This window comes from Manacus candei, unplaced genomic scaffold (assembly GCF_025592945.1).
Source record: "Manacus candei isolate 608988 ecotype Guabito, Panama unplaced genomic scaffold, ASM2559294v1 h1tg000094l, whole genome shotgun sequence".
Taxonomy (NCBI): domain Eukaryota; kingdom Metazoa; phylum Chordata; class Aves; order Passeriformes; family Pipridae; genus Manacus; species Manacus candei.
In genome coordinates this window covers 5,016,067-5,033,176 of record NW_026138142.1, presented here as the reverse complement: position 1 = coordinate 5,033,176, position 17,110 = coordinate 5,016,067, and the positions used below count along the sequence as shown (strand labels likewise).

The following is a 17,110-nucleotide window of genomic DNA, read 5'->3' as shown; positions in this document are numbered from 1 at the left end:
CCTCAGGCCCCTTTTGTAGTCAGTGGGGATCTTGTAAATACAGTCACTGGATCAAAAGTGAGGCAGGTCCATCTTATCTTGGATCACACCTCCAGAACAGGCAGAGGAACTGAGCTGTGGCAGTACCCAATTCCTTCTGCTGACTATAAAAGGAGTCTGCAGTGAGTAGGTGACAAGCAGGGGCTGAGTTCACTTGCCTACACACATTTCAGATGCTCTGGAGTGTCTGCCTGGCCTCCACATGTGGCTCCAAAAAGCCACAGATCTCCCACATGTCCCAAGTCAACCAGAGGTCTGGTGTCATATCTCCTTCCTGCACAGATGCCCTAAAATCTGCATGTTTTATTAGCAGCTAAATTTAAATTTGAAAGACCAGACACTGCTCTATGGTAGTTAATAACATCAGGAATTAATATGAGGATACACTCTGAGCTGCCTTTGGTTGTGTCCCTTTGGTGCTGGACCCCTGTGCTCCTGACAGACCCCTGGATGAGTTGCCATTATTGTCCTCTAGGTTCGAGAGCTGGAGAGTAAGCTGGGTCAAAACAAGACCAGAAGATCAGTGATGGACATTGATGAGGAATTCCTGGCCCTTGAGGATCCAAGGAAGTTGTCAGCCCAGGAGAAGCACTTGCTGAAGCTTCGCAATTTGGAGAAAGAAAAGAAAGAGGCTTTGGAGGTAAAAAACCTGTGAACCAACAGGGTCCTGTTTGAGCGTGTGCTGTGTAATAATTTACCTTACAGGGTGTGTTACACCCTACCCAGAGACCATCTCACAAACCCACTTGATCTGCTGGAGGAAGTTCTGCCACACTGCACAGACAAGCCCTGCTAGAGCTACATCCAAATTCCAGAGTGTCCTTCCGGCCCTTGGTCAAGTGTGCATTCTTCTTGCAGTGTTAGAAACAAACATCACACGGCACCTGTAGGATGGACAGGGAATCAGACCCAGCCAGAATGGATTTAGGAGGGGCAGGTCCTGCCTGACCAACCTGATCTCCTTTTATGACCAGGTGACCCTCCTGTTGGATGAGGGGAAGGCTGTGGATGTGTCTACCTGGACTTCAGCAAAGCCTTGGATACTGTCTCCCATGGCACACTCCTGGAAAAGCTGCAGTCCACAGCTCTGCTGGGTTAGGAACTGGCTGATGGCCAGTTCTTAACTGGTGGGAAATGGTGCTGCATCCAGTTGGGATCTGGTCACTAGTGGTGTCCCCAGGGATCACTGCTGGACCCAGTCCTGTTTACTGATGATCTGGATGAGGGGATTGAGTCCACCATCAGCAAATTTGCAGATGACACCAAGCTGGGGGGGAGTTTTCATCTGCTGGAGGGCAGGAGAACTCTGCAGAGGGACCTGGACAGGCTGGATAAATGGGTTGAATCCAATGGTCTGATGTTTAACAAGGCCAAGGGAGGGTCCTGCACTTTGGCCACAACAACCCCCGGCAGCACCACAGAGTGGCTGGAGAGCGATCAGGAGGAGAGGGACCTGGGGTTTCTAATCAACAGGAAGCTGAACATGGGCTCAGGTGTGCCCAGGTGGCCAAGAAGGCCAATGGATCCTGGCCTTCATCAGGAACAGTGTGGCAGCAGGAACAGGGAAGTGATTCTGCCCCTGGACTCAGCGCTGGGGAGGCCACCCCTGGAGTGCTGTGTCCAGCTCTGGGCCCTCAGCTCAGGAAGGACATGGAGGGGCTGGAGCAGGTCCAGGGAAGAGCAACAAGGCTGGGGAAGGGACTGGAGCACAAGTGCTGTGAGGAGAGGCTGAGGGAGCTGGGGGGGCTCAGCCTGGAGAAGAGGAGGCTCAGGGGAGACCTCCTCACTCTCTGCAACTCCCTGACAGGAGGGGGGGAGCCAGATGGGGGTTGGTCTCTCCTCCCAGGAACCAGCAGTAGGACAAGAGGGCTGGGTCTTGAACTGTGTCAGGGGATGTTTAGGTTGGACATTAGGATGTTTTCCAGAGAGAGTGCTCAGCCATTGGAATGGGCGGCCCAGGGAGGGGGTGGAATCACCATCCCTGGAGGTGTTTAAGCAGAGACTGGATGTGGCATCAGTGCCATGGGCTGGGTGACAGGGTGGTGTTGGGTCATGGGTTGGGTCATGGCTCATGATCTCAGAGGTCTTTTTCAACCTGGTTGATTCTCTGATCCCCCTCGCACTTCCTCCATCTATGTGGCTCTGGGCTTCTCCATTTGAGCAGAATAAAGTTGAGAATCAACCTAATCCACTCGGATTCCTGAGCAGACAGACCCTTTTCTGATGCTGGCGAGCAGCAGCGTTTACAATTCCTACTTCCTTAAGGGTGATACAATATGCCAGTCCCATTTTTTAGATTTCTTTAAGATTCCACCAGGTAATGTGTGATTCTTTCTGCTCCCCAAAGCAGCTGGGGCCTGGTGATGGGTTATAACTGTCATGTCCCGTGGTGTGTTTGCATCCCTGCAGAAACTGGCCGGGGAACACCGCGCTCTCCAAAACAGCCACGAGGAAGTGAACAAAAAACTCGATGCATCAAAAGCCAGGAACAAAATCCTGTGTGGTGAACTGAAAATCCTGAAGGCACAGGTTGTAACCTTGCTGGAGAAAGGAAAACACGACGATGAGCTCATAGATGCCTTGCTGGTACGGCCTGACTTTATCTGTTGGTCCCAGCCCTCTTTCTGTAAGTGGTGAAACATGATGTCATTCAGTGACACAGACAACCTTGGGGGATACAGGAGCCTGATGAATCCAGCTGTGACAGCCAGAGGTTTCCTAGTCAGCTAAAGCCCTTCTGCATTTTGGGTCAGGTCATGTAAAGGCTGCAAGACAGCACCAGGTGTGACAGTTGCAGTCAAAGCTGCAAGGATTGGAAGAAACATTTTGCAGAAGGATTGAAATAGGATTTGTCTTGTAGGTAGAGGAAGAACTTCATTCCTGACCCATGGAGATGGACTGTATTGTCTGTTCTACTTTCAGCTCCATTGGTAGATTATTTTTTTCTTTAGAATGCCTGCAGTTTTGCAAGATTTCCTTTGTTTGTACCACAGCTTTCATTTACTGTGTTAAACAGCCAAAACCACACATGAGTTCTAAACCATGTGCACATTCACTGGCAGCAGATAAAGCTGAGAGGGCTTGGCCCCTTCAAAACCAAGAGTTTCAGCAGACTTAAGGTGCTGAAAAAGAAATAAATGACTGCTGTCATGGTATTGCAGGGTTCTTTAGTCCTGCCATGGTTCTAAATAGCCTTCCCTAATTAAAATAGTAAATATATATATATATATATTAGAGATTATGCCAGTTCTTAGCAGGGTTAGTTCTGTGTTTCCTGATCCAGCTCCTCACCAGTTTCAAACCACTTGGATTTCCTTGCTTCTGTGCACAGATTTTAGCTAAGGCATGTTTATAACTGAGCAGGAATTCACCCTTCTCACACCAGGCACTGTGAGGAGTTTGGGTGCTGAGCAGCAGGTTAGAAGAGCCAAATAACAGTTATAATTTTTGCCAGATCTGAGCATTATCACTAAAATTATTGCAGAAAGATGCAAGTTTATTTGGGAAGGGATGGTTGATCTGTTTTATCCCTGTACTTTCCTTGCAGTTTGTTGGCCTGACAGAACAAACTGTCTGACAGGTATTAGATTTGTCAGTGTGAAAGAAAACCTCCAAAACTCACTGGTGAAGCTGCCTGAACTCATAGCTGTCACCTCACAGTACCCTCATCTTTTAATGTCACTGTCACACAGTCTGATCATGGGCTAATTTCACAAAAAGCACATTGAAATCTTGATTTTCATCCAGTTTATGAAAAATTAATTCACCTTTGTCCAAGGCTTGCTCTGTTTTCTGTTACACTGAGTAGCAAAGCTGCTACTGAATCAATGAGCTGCAAATTGAATCAAACTCCTAGAACAGCACTGGTGAAACCAGTGTGCTCCCACCAAGGAATGGGTTTGGCAGGGCAGGAGCTTGTCCTACCATTCCTAAATGGAGATTTGTTTGGATGATGTAAATAATCATGGTGTACAAAACCAAGATCTCACTCGTCGTTTCTATTTTATCAGAGCCAGCAGAAGCAAATGCAGGAGATCTTAAAGGACCTGAGCCAGAAGGAGGATGAAAACAAGGAGTCTTGGAAAATAGGGCAGATGTTGAACAATGAGACTGAGGAACAAAGCTGCCTCATAGAGCACCTCAGGGAGCTGGTGGCAAAGGTTAAAAAGATGGAAGAGGCAATTGGGAAACTCACACTTCAGGTAGGAGAACAAATGAACCAGAAAAGCACCCTGTGTCATCATTTTAGATCTAGATCCTTGTTGTCTGAGGTGCTACCTCGAGACAGTCCTACTGACAGTCTCTCCTGGTGGAATAATAAAGCAGGAATCCTCTTTTGTAACTCCTCAGTTTCTTTCCTGTTAGTACATAACTTTTCTTCAAGTTGTTTAAGGAGCAAGAAAACATAGAAATATCAATCCCATCCACAAGTGGCTCCATGTCAAGACTGTCACTTGGCTGACAGCAAGGGCTGGGGCTCCAGTGGGGAGTTCTCAGTGTTCACAATCCTTGGCTGCTGAAAGGAGGAAGCAAACAAATATGTTAAACCAACATCAGCAGGCTGCTGATCCTACAGTCAGGTTTTATTAATACTTAGGCATCCAATTCCCAGTGATCTAAAACACTCATAGGGTTTTATGGTGAGATTGTGAATCTGCCAAATACCTCAGTAATGGGGACTGGAACACTGAACACAGGATAAACCCTGGGTTAGGGACACAAACCAGCTGTGCTGGCAGTGGTGGTGCCACACTGTGGGTTCTCCAGTGCCACTGTGCACCCTGATTTCATGGGGAACTGCACTTTTCTTTACTGACTCTTGCTCTGTTTTCATCCTGCAATGGATAGAAATGAAAGAAAAGCTTCTGAGGAGGTCCTGTAAATCAAAAGCCCTGGCATGCTTTTAGCAATAATTATAGGCTGCTGATTAGGCATTGATGCAGCTATTTGCCTTTGAACTGTGTAATTGGTTTTATAACCTGCTCCAACATTAACAGAAGGAATCTGCCCATCAAGGGGAGGGTTCAGGAGCTGCTGATACACCACCTTCTGAGCACTCTGAGGCACCTCTGGCACCAGGCAGCAGTGAGGTTGCAAGGACTGACTCTGCCCGGTAAGAAGACCCCAAATGTCAACGTTTAAATTTGTTGGGAGTAATTCAGCAGTCTGGTTTTCCCAGGCAGTTTTATGAAACCACAAGTGCTTTGTGCCAGCAGCTGTAGCAGCCTGTTTACAGTATATGGGAATCTCTAATCACATTATCTCTTGGACTTTTGTCCTGGAACAGAGAAGGATATACAGACTTGCAGACATTACTAGATTTGGCATGATGGTAGTGCAGCTAATTCCTTCTCTCCAGCTCAGATAATGTTTATGTGGTCAGCTTAAGTGCCTGGGAGTCTTTTTCTCTTATGAGAAGCAGGGCTTCTAATGAGGAGACTTCTGTGAGCAGGGTGGTGAATTAAAACAAAATGCCATTTTAGGTAAGCACTAAATCACTGGTGCACTATTTAAATCAATAAATACACTTTGAGTAGAATTTACATGCAGCAATGTTGAAAACACACCACATCATTTGTTCTTAACAAACCCCCTTTTTAAAGCTTGGTTGAGGACTGTGTAAATTACACTAATCTTAAAACAGCAATAAATCTGATTTTTGTTTACACTGATGTAACTCTGGGTCACTCTGGCTGTGTAAAGATATCAAAGCAAGTTATATCCTTTCCTATTAAAGTGCTGGGTTTGTTGCTAAAGAGTTCATGGTCTAATTGACAATGGGGATTTGAGACTGGTCTTAGGGGAATGGAGGAAATTTTTCATCAAGTTGCAACTGATTTTGTCTCTGTCATGTTATTTTAGACCCTGAATTTGGCTTTAAAATTGTCAGCTGTATCCCTGAGTCTAGAGGAATATTACTATAAAATTCAAGAAGAATTCTATTCAAACATCCTTAATTTGAAAGTTTCTGCATCTCCATTGTTGTACCATTCGACTGCCTTTATCCTCCCACTTCTAACTCTGCTGAAGTTGTTGGGCTCTGATGGAGCAAACCTATATTTTATCCCTTCTTTTTTTTTTTTTTTACTTCATATGTTTGCTGATGGTAAGCAGGAAAAGGAGGTTGGGTAATGGCTTTGCAGAAGCCACTAAGTGCAGTGCATAAATTATTGCCTGTGGACGTGGCTAAAGGCCCTGCCATGGAAAGAGCTGACATGTCAGGTGGGCAATGAATGATCCTGAAAGCTGTGAGAGCTCTTAATAACTTGGTCAGCAAGGCTCACTCCTTCCATTAACTTTAATATGCTGATGAACTCTCTATTCTGTTTTACTGGAGTAAATCATCTTTTCCTATCAGGAAAGATGAAATGAAAAATGCTATAAATAGGAGCTGAAGCCCCTCGGAGAGGGTGAAGTAAAAAAATCTGCATTTTTAGACTGGGCCAAGTCTGTCATTATCAATTTGATTTTAGGATTAACCACTCCTAGCCTAGGAGGCAACTCTGCCTTTTCCTCAATATTAAGGCTTTATCCTCTTGTTAGCTGCAGCCTAAAGACAAGGAAACCTGGGCTAAGCCTACAGGGACTTGCCTTTAGGCAGCTGAGCTCATACTGAGAAAACAAGCACACACCAAAATTTGATGTCCCAAACACACATATCATTGGGTATAAAACTCATCCAGAGTGGAAGTGATACTCCAGTGTGATCAGTTGACTCTGACACATCTTCATGAGGGTTTTCACAGAGCAGGAGGGTTCAGAAAAGTGTATTTTTAAAGGGCATTTGGAAATGCAAGTTGTGGACCTTGTTGCAGAGCAGGAGTTCATCTGGTTGTGGAAGTAGGTGACATAAAAACACAATCAGAGGGGCACAGTCACCTGGGTGAAGGTGAGAGCTGGGAGTGCTCTTCCCTACAAGGTGGGAATAACCACAGACATTGGGAAATGACAGGAGTTCTTGGAATACTGCCTGACAAAGCTTTTCTCCCCTCAGCACAGTGTCCAGTATGGGCCACACACTTGTGGAATCAGCAGCCACGAGGCCTTGCCTTCTAAGGGATGACATCCCACCTGGAGGGTAAGGATATGAACTTCATCTTCAGCAAGAGGTGTCCCACCACACGCCACAAGCTGCTGGCAAACCTTGTCCTTTTCTGCCTTGTTTCTGGAAGAAGGAGCTCCTTTTACCATCCTTCCTACCTGATACTGCCCAAGAGCTTTGGCACAGGCTCTAACATCTTCTTGCTATCTTAATTTTTTAATTGATTGCTGATTTGACACCACATAAATCCATTTTTTTTCCCCCATTTTTACTCCCAACCACCAAGATTTCTCTTGCTTTTTATTCTGAAGGAGATACCCCTGAATGCAGAGAGGTCAGAGAAGTAATGAAGTGCATAATAATGGGATACATGGGAAAACTGCCCTTTCCTTTCATCACATGTTGGGCACAAGAACAGCCATTGTAGTAGTGCTGCCTGAAGCCTTTCAGAGGGAGAAAATCAATAGCAGGGCATTTAATAGCTGAGTGTAGCACTTTGGAGATAGAATCCTCTTTGGCAGGAGCAGTGGGAGGAGAGTCAGGGATAATGAGTTGATCAGAGGTGGAAGTTTGGTTTTTGGGGGTGATGAGAAGGGGAAGCATCCTGGAAACCCCTTTCTAATGAAACTCACAGGGGCTTTATTTCCAAATATTTCTCTGTTCTATTTATTATAGTCCAGACATTGCTGCTGGGGGGGTGGGGGGTAGCGAGCCTGGCTCTGCCTTCTGGCTGAACCTTCAGACAAGTGTATTTGGATATGGCTTTCAAATCCTGCCTTTGTTCCTTGTCTTTCATTTCTGGAATGGGAAACAGCCTCTCTGTGCTTGTGCTGCTTTCAGGCTCCCTGGCACCGACATTCCAGAGAGGAAGGTGCTGCAGACACAGCTCCCGGAGCACGGGGCTCTGTGCCAGGCTGCTGAGGTGGAGAGGGACACGTTCCTGGCACTGATGACTGTGCTGCAGAAAAGGTAGAGCCTGATCCTGCCTGTCCTTTGTGGGATCCTGTGATTTGGGAACACTCAGAGTCTCTAACATACAGCACATGGGTACAATGGGATCCTTTCCTTAAATAGGGGCTTTTACTTTTTTTTTTTCTGCTCAATTTTCCCTGCCTGGCTGATGATTCATTTCTTTTATTATCCTTTTAGAACAAAGGGCAGAAAAAAACAGAGCCATCTTCAAGCTTGCTGCACCAAGATAAAACTAGCATTCCTGTATTTATACATTCATGGAATTATTTAGGCAGCAACATTATTCATCAGTAGTAAATACTGTAATTATAGTTGTAATCTGACTTATGTTCCAAAGCTTCTCCCATTCTTTTTAAGTTTCACTGTATACTTTCCTAAATTAATTTCTTCTGGTTTAACTGAAGCATAGCATTGATTTTTATTTGAAATTTCATTTTCTATTATTTAGTTTGATGTAAGATGATGTTAAAAGCCAGCTATGTTTTAGGTGGACAAGGGAAGCAAAGTCTTTTCTCTTTGGACACCTTTCAGCTACTGCTATTTTTTTTTTTTTTTGCCCCCCCAGTTAGGGAATGTGTGTTATTTTGATTCCCAAATCTGTATCCTAAAATAGGAAGCATATTTTTGTCTGTGTGTTTGTTAATACAATAAGCACAGTTTGCTTACTTGCTTTATTTGACAATGGTCATCATTCTCACTTGTCTAACTTTTACCCTGTGTGATTAATCACAGAAAAAAATACATATATTTTTTTAAGAACCTTAGAAAAGATGCTTTTAAGGGCCAAATCCTGCAAATACATGGTGGGAAAATCTTTTTCATGTTTGTAAGCCCAGTGACTTTAACGGAGCTTTGCAATCAGATATAAGGATGCAGGTGTGATGGGTGAGATGGGGCCAGCACCACTGTGGGATAAGGAAGAAGAGAGCTGATGAAATGCACAGTAAAATGCATCATAGACTGATGATTCAGCAGTTCCACAGTTATCACACATTTATCAAGCAGGTAACATAAATTTTGTGAGACTGTGTGCAATAACTCTTGGATAATATAGCACCCAGTCAGATTTCAACATCAATATATGTAAAAAATAACCAAATAAATCAGGCATTCCTCCTTTTCCCTCCTCTTTTGGAGTGTAACAAAGCTCAGGTAACACAGACAATACTGAAATCAAGAGAAGAGCACAGAGGAGGGTGAAAAGTGGGATTTTTCTACAGCGTTTTGGCTTAAGTTATTCACGTTGGCAAATTATGTAATTAAAAAAACAAGTAATCTTGTCATTTTTCCTCCTCTTTTCGTCTAATGTGGATGCTATAGGAGCACCTGGTCAGATGAAAGTTTAGTGAATTCAGAGCCACTGAGAGAAATAAAACATCTCGTGGCACGTCCCCAGCCTGGGAATTCACTTCCACAGGAGGTCGAGTCCTGCCCGGAGCTGGATTTTTAAGACAGTGATATAATTTTATTAGAGTTGTAATATTTATTTTTTTCTTTTTAGTTATGTCAGCTGGGAGTGAAATAAACTAATCAAATCTCTTGGTTCAGAGAGTAATCAGCATCCCCCGTGGGCTCAGGAAGGGAATTCTTTTATTCTGCACGTTGCAGTGAGGCAATTTGTGTTTCTCTCCAACTTTAAACTCCTTTAAAGCATTTGCTATCAGTCACTGCCCCACAGTGACTGTGTCTGTGGGTGCACATTAGACTCCTGCAGTTAATTTTCTAACATGTGTGGGGTGAATAGAGGCAGTTTGCTCCCCTGTGCTGCTCTGCACAGTGAACCATCCGTTTCTTTTCCACTCACTCCCTTCCACGGCCAAGTTTATTAAAAGCGACATCAAATTCCTTTTCTTCCCTGCAGATAACTGACACAAACCAGCTAAATGCTGCACAGTGCTTCTATAAACTGTTTTCCTTCCAGATTTTCCCAGAGTGCTTAAAAAAAATGCTGTTTGTTATTCCTGTACTGAAAGATCCCTCCTCAGCGATCCACAGCTTTCCCGCTCATCCCAGTGGTGAACTCACAAAAGTTAAGGGATCTATGGGATCTAAGCAAGCTCCAATTACAAACACGTTATTTCTAACTGTACACATCATTTAATTCTGTTTTGCATGTTTGGAAGATGTCATATGAAACAATTTCACTGGGATTTCTGCCTTTGGGATGCATGGAAAACCCTTTTCCCTCTGTTGGGAGCTTTGCAGCATGAAGCAGGATTCAGCACCAGGACTGATTTGACATAGACTCGACATAAATAAACTGAACTCCCTTTTTTTTTTTTTTTTTTTTTTTTTTTTTGCCTGTCAGGGTGGAGGAAAGCAGCAATAAAGTCTGGGAAGCTGAGAAGAGGCTTCAGAGACAGCAGTGGCAAAGTGTCGTTTTGGAACAGGAGCTTGAAAAGCTGCAAACGGATCCAGGGAAAAACACAACAGGACAGAAACCACCCCTGAGGAGCGGAACAGGTGAGGTGGAACACTCAGCCACAGCTCTGCCCCCCATTTCACCTCTGTGTTAGCAGACAGGAACAACATTTGGGCTCCATCTGTCAAACCCAGACAAGGGCCTGACCTTGCACGTGGTGCCTGGGACCTGCCCAGATCCAGTGGAACAACACAGGAGGGAAAATCCCAGCCCCTCTTAATTCAGGAGGGGTTTTGCAACAGATTTAAGTGGGAACAGGATTTTTGCAACGTGGGGTGACAGCCTCCAGATAAAAAAAAAACAAAAAAGACTTGCTCCTGCTCTGTGTTGCCCCCACAACCACTTCTGTGCTCCCTTTGCTCTTCTGCCTGCGGGATCCAGCTGAAGGTTAAGAGCAGGATTAAAGGACGCATCCCAATTTAAGGCCTGTCAGTGCCCATGAAAAACTAGTCCTGGTGATGAAGTAATTAGATCTGGTGTAATTTATTATCCCGTGAATGTGATAATCTCCTGCTATAAATATGAAAGCCTCACTGGCATAGTTAAAGGAGAAGAATTCATGGTGGATGTTAAAATTTTTATTTCCCTGATCAGGTCCTTTTATTGCTTAAGGACTCTGATTCTGTAAAGTGTCTAAACCAATAAAATGGCACATATTCTTAAGGAAACTTTTCCAGTGGTTTGCCTTTTAATGTCTATTTTCATGAAGTAAAAAAGCTTTAAATGCCAGGAGATGAACAGCAGGAAGGGGAATTTCAATTGGGCAAATGTTGGGGTGGTGTCAGGCTGAGTTAGGGTGACCAGAGGGACCACAGCCTTTATCCTGAATGAGGACTGAGTAAGTGCTTCACACCAACTCCTCTCTGTAAAACACTCCTTAGAGCAGGATTGTTGTGCCCTTAGAAAGAGTTCCAGGCCACACTGACTCATTCTCACGTGTTTTCCTGTGAGCACTAATTTTTTTAGAGTTACCTTACCTGTATTAACTGAGAGCCTGAGAGCAGAAAAACTTAGATCCCCACAGAAACCAAGGGTCTAAAAACAAAGTGCTGTGGCCTCTTGGATCCAGGACATTCCTCTTGGTAAGAGAGCAGTGCTGGGCCTCACAGAACTCATATCATGGGATACCCTTTGTGATTCCCAGGAGGATTTGGAGGTGAGAGGCTTTGGAGCCCTGCAGATGCCCCAGAGGAAGAAATCAGGGTGTGTGTAGGGACTGGTAGTAGCCAGGAGAGATTTGTGGGAATACAGCTCTCAGTGATACACTTTTTCCTGATTAAACAGCATAGGAGCATTTTGGTGCTGTCTTTTGGAGAATTTAACTGAGTTTTTGAGTGCTCAGACTTTTGTACAACCCGGTGAAGGGTTGATGTGTTGTTCTGTCATCATACGTGTGCTCCGTGTATATTTTTCCTTTCAACCTCCAAGAGATAAAGAGATAAACTTTGAGGTCCTGAGCCATTTTGGTCAGGTTGTTGTGCTGTAATAAGGTAATTCACCTCTGGTGGTTGGCATTTCACAGCCAGAGGAAGCAGCAGCTCTTAGCAGCGTGACAGATTCCCTCTCACTAAATATTTAGTTCATTAATCTTCTCTGCTTAAGGACTAAAAGCAAAAGTAGAAAAGGATTGGCAGTAAGACTAATAAGAAATCCTCTCTAAATCCATAAGATGAGTGGGTAACAATCTGCTTCACTACCCTGCTTTGATGAGAGCTCAGCCCCTTGTGATGTGCCAAAACTTTCTGGAGTTTGTACAAAAACTGAGTCTGCAAGTCTGTAATTCACCTCTTCAGAAGAGCATGGGGGTTATCTGAATGCTTTCATGGCAGAGAGTTGAGGAAATAAGAAGAAATGAAAAGCTTGAATATAAAATAGAGACTAGAAAACCTGCTAATTAACATCACAGTTTCTTTTCTTTCTGAAAGTGCCAAATTAGGGAGAGCTGATCTAATTGCTAATCTAATGTTTCTAGTCTCTCCAGTTCAAGGAAAGTAGATAATGATGCTAAGTAGGTAGAAACAACCCAGTTGTGTTTTAAAATTATTCAGGCTTTTCATTTTCCATGTTTGGGGTTTTTTTACCTGTCTTATCCAAATTCCAAATTATCAAAGAATTATCCCAGAGGAGGACAGGTAAGTAACAGCAGGTTTTCCTCAGCCCTGCAAAACACAGCCCCAAGATCAAAAGCATTTCTTGGTTACACAGCACAACCTTTTCTTCTGCTTTGTTTTTGTCAGAGCTCAGGAGTTTCCAACCAGCTCCTTTTAGATATTCCACATTTAGTGCTCTAATACCAAACTTACTTATTTGAAGAGATTTGATGTTCTGAGGGATGTGAATTCAGAAAAGTGATACAGCAGTGCACCAAACCAGCCACACAAGCACAAAACAGCAGTTGCAATGTACAGTAGAATCACACTGTTTTGGCTTCTCCAGTCCCAGTAGTAAATTTTGAATCATATTTTTTGAATTATATTTTCTCTATAACCCTGAAAAAAGTTTCTGTGTCCCCTTGAAACAACAGGAGCTGCATCTTTGGGGTGGACAATCCTAAACAAATTTAGAACCTTAGTTTGAAGCACACATTTAACTTGTTGTGTTTATGCTGAGGGTCAAAGTGCTTTACAAAAGCTGTTTCAAAATGTACCACGTGCAAACGTTGTCACAGACACTCAGGAAGCAACAGTTGTCAGCATCTGAAACACAATTACAAGGTTAACATCAAAATAATCCTTTTCAGCTGTTCCTTGTCACTTATTGTTTTGGTCACTTTAAATATTATGGATTAATTATTTCCCTCTCGCTTTAATATTATGGATTAGTTGTTCTCCTCTCTACACATGTAGGCACCTGTATTACTGCATTTAGCCCTGAAATGCAAATTCATCATGTTTTTATTTTGCTGAAAGGAGACTAAAATAAAAGTCTGTCCTATATATTTACAGTATTATCATGGATATACGTAGAATTTAATGAATTCCTTAGTATTTGTTCACTGTTTCTTGGGATTTACTCATTAAAAACAATTGCTTGTTTTACTAAAACTCTATTTTGTGATTAATTCTGCAGTCCAGTCTGTGGGTCACTCAAGACTCCCCTTAAATGTGAGTGACAGGAAGGAGCTCCCTGCATTCCCCCTGTCCCAGCTGCCCCTGGAATCACAGGGAGAGGAGCTGAACATGAGGTGAGTTTTCCCTCTCTCCAAGCTGTGTTTACCCTTTCCCACCTCAAAAAGGGAGGGAACAAGCATTAACTCTGCTCTTTCTCACGCCTGTCACAAAAAAATCACCAGAGATCTCGTGTTGAAGAGTCTCTTCCCCAAAACAGAAGAGCTGTTTTGATTTGCTTTGGAGCTCCACAGCTCACAGGAAAGTTTTCCCTTTGTTTCCTCCTAGGCTTGTGACCCAGCTGGCTGAGAACGAAGCTCTGCAGGCTGCTTTGGAATCGACTGTGAGAAAGAAAGAGGAAGATTTGAAACTGTATCAAGACACAATGGAGCAAGTGAAGAAAATCTTTTTACAGGCCATTGAGCAGCAGAAACAGGAGAAGAGTTAAGGGAGAAATCCCGAGTTCTTTGGGCTGCAGAGCAAGGAGAGAGCCCAGGCATCGTGCCTGGGAATTGGAGCAGTGGCAGTGTAGTTTTGCAACCTCAGATCTTCAGCATTTACAGGAGAGGATGAGAAACAGAGATGAAATACAAAAAGTAGAGGTTTCATGTGTCAGCAGATTCTGTCTGTGAGTTGGCAAGCAGGGCTGCACAGGCTGGAGTTGGTGCACTTAGAAAGCTGCAAATCCTCAGTGGGATTTTGGGCAAAACCTCTCTGGTTTCAACACAATGTTCCCTGAGAGGGAATATTCAATGTGCCTTTATCAGCTCAGGAAGGAATTTGCTGTACAAAAGTTAGTCCAGCCCCCTTCCTTGGAACAAACTGAGTTCTGTTTTTATCAGCACCCTGATACCTGTCTGTCTCAGGCTTTCTGCAGCACTTTAGTGCTGAGGGACAGGGTTAGCCTGGCCTGTGAATGTCTGCAAGTGAATTTTGGGGTGGCTCCACTCACCATTCCAGCCTGTTTCTTTGCTTGAAGAGGTTTCTGAAACTCAGTGGAGTTTCCACTGAAAAGCTACACTGTGCAGATCACCCCTGCAATGAGTCAGACCTACCTTAAACTCAGCCCATTCCACACCAAATTCACCATCCAGGTTATGAATTCCCTATTTCTGGGTCTCTGCATTCATCCATCAGGCAGATCTTGTTCTCTCTGGGAAGAAATGCCACAAAACACAGGCAAGTCCTCACTGCAGCAGTGCTGGGACTTCTGGGGGTGCTGCCAGCCCTGCCAGCTCTGTCCTTCTCTCCTGCAGCACAGTGAGAACACGGAGTGCAAGCTAATAAGGCATTAACATGCATCCTGCCAGGGAGAGCAGCCTTGGGGATTCCAGGCAAATGGAGAGCCAGTCATTTTTGTATAGTGCTGCTTTTGTTTCTCAGCTGAAAGTCTTGAAAGCTCTTCTTTTTCTGCTTTGCTTTGTCAGCCTCTTTCTCTGAGCCTGAAGTTTGTGAGGCTTTAAACCCAGACAACACCACCAGGGCAAAGTGGATTTTCGTGGAGAAAAACTCCCACCCCCTGTGCTCCCTTCCCCAGCACAGGGATCTCATCCTGACTCCCCTTGTGCAGAGTGAAAAAGTGCAGAGCAGGACTCACTCCAGGTGTGTTGTCCCTGCCTTTTTTTCCTGCTTAGATTCAAAGATGTCTCTTTTCAGACAGCTCATGGAGTCCCTGATGGAGGAAGTCACGGAGCTGAGTTTAAACTCAGCTCCTGGGAGTTACTCTCTGTACTTCCCAGCCCTACCCTACTCCCCCAACACTGCCCTATAGCTCAGCAAAGCTGTCAGGTGCCTCTCTTGCAAAAAGCAGGACCAAAACACTTCATTGCCACATTTTCCTTCCTCACCCTGCCAGCTGCATCAGAGGATAAAGCATCTTGCAACCTGTGATCGTCCCTGGACAACTTGAGGAATAAATCCTGGGTTGAGAGAGAGAGAAAGAGGCACAGTTTCATCCAAGTGAGCTGTGCTTTGTTCCTGTTCAGCTCCATCCTGATGATTATGTGAAGGGGAAGAAATCATCCCACCTCTGGCAGATATTTTAAGGACCTGCAGGAGTGGGCAGATCCCCTTGAAAAGCTGCCTGAGCCAGGGCAGGGTTGTGGAGACTGTGCTGTGCTAAATCCGGGCAGCTGGAGATTCTGATTTCGCTTACACAGGAGTGTGTAATCCTTACATGGAGTGTGAATCCATAATATTTTCCCAGCAGTGGAGCAGAGCAATCTGCCTTCCTTCCTTGTCTCCTGTCCCAGTGAAGCAGTGGGAATCAAACCACTCTCCAGTACAATGGCTCTGAATCAGCCCATGGAGCACAGGGAAGGAACTGGGATGTTACAGAACACATATGGCTCGCCAGCACACGCTGCAGACCTTTTTTTCAAGTGCTGCAACACTCATTTCTTTAAACATATGCTTGTTTGGGGTTGCTCAGAACCATTTTCCCTTTTTTTTCCTCTGCACACATGCACACACAGAGCCTTGACAAGGAATTAAACCACTATAAACCAGTTTATTTAGAGAGCCTGTACCTGTAAGTAGCTGTTTCTCATGGAAATGTGCAATCTACCATCATGTAGTGGGGAGGGCTGAACACAGCCCAGATTGTCCAGGGCTTCTCACTTTTCACCTTCATTTTGAAATAAATTCCCTCTGCACTTCCACAGAGTGGCCTGCCTTTGAATTCTCCCCGTGCTGACTCTTGCAGCAACTGGTTCACAGCTTTCAAGGTATGAGACCCATTTTCTTTGCAGCACATGTCATTTTGTTGCTGAATATAAGAAACCCTGGCAGACTTTGGAAGCAGCAGCAGCCCCATGTATCCCAACCCGTCACTCAGAGAACAAAATCAGTGAAAATATTCTTTCCCTGCCTGGAAAACCCCCTGGTGCTGGTCCTCAATCCTGGGATCTCTCTGGCACACTGGATGTGCTGTTTGAGCTACAATTCTTTTAGGGATGTAGCTGGGCTTTATATGAAACCCCCCACAACCCCCTGCTTTCCTTGGAAGTTTGAGTGTTTCTTTTTCCTCCCGTTAAAATCCCGTGCTTCCATTCTCATCTGGATCTCTCTGGCTTCAGTTCTCAGCCAGCCATTGTTAACCCTCTCTTGGATAAAAGCAGTGTGAGTCCCCAGCTTTTCCTCGCTGGGACAACCTTCATCCAGTGAAAAGTTGTGTCACAGGCAGCTTTTTGATAAGCTCTGAGTTTTTTCAGTCTCTCACTGTAGCTGAAGGTGGTGACAGGCTGGAGGTGACACCCCTGGCACGGGCTGGTGGATACAGTTAAGCTTAATTTTGCTGCAAATATTTGGCTGTGGACACTCCTTGTTAGGATCTGGCCACCTTTTAACTCCAAATATGAGTCCTCCAAGCACTTGGAGGTTTTATCCTGCCCTGGAGCTGGGCAGAGCATTCCCATAAATCAGCTATGAAGTGCCTGATGGATGCATCCCATTTTAAAGAACAGCTGAACCCCTGGGAATAGATGATCTTTGATGAATTGTCATCGTTTTCCTCTGGGCCTGTGCCAG

General features: G+C 44.5%; 1 protein-coding gene across 3 annotated transcripts in view; it reads left to right on the top strand.

Moving 5' to 3' along the window:
- CCDC13 (coiled-coil domain containing 13) overlaps positions 1 to 16,266 on the top strand; it is a 29,152-nt gene extending 12,886 nt beyond the window's left edge. For all 3 annotated transcript variants that reach the window (XM_051768360.1, XM_051768359.1, XM_051768358.1), the window contains exons 8-16: positions 515 to 679; positions 2,449 to 2,625; positions 4,050 to 4,241; positions 5,037 to 5,152; positions 7,034 to 7,117; positions 7,922 to 8,050; positions 10,362 to 10,516; positions 13,545 to 13,659; positions 13,871 to 16,266. In XM_051768360.1, coding sequence (XP_051624320.1) covers positions 515 to 679; positions 2,449 to 2,625; positions 4,050 to 4,241; positions 5,037 to 5,152; positions 7,034 to 7,117; positions 7,922 to 8,050; positions 10,362 to 10,516; positions 13,545 to 13,659; positions 13,871 to 14,030 — 1,293 coding nt within the window. In that variant the 3' untranslated portion in view covers positions 14,031 to 16,266. The remainder of the gene's footprint in view (positions 1 to 514; positions 680 to 2,448; positions 2,626 to 4,049; positions 4,242 to 5,036; positions 5,153 to 7,033; positions 7,118 to 7,921; positions 8,051 to 10,361; positions 10,517 to 13,544; positions 13,660 to 13,870) is intronic.
- The last annotated feature ends 844 nt before the right edge of the window (positions 16,267 to 17,110 follow it).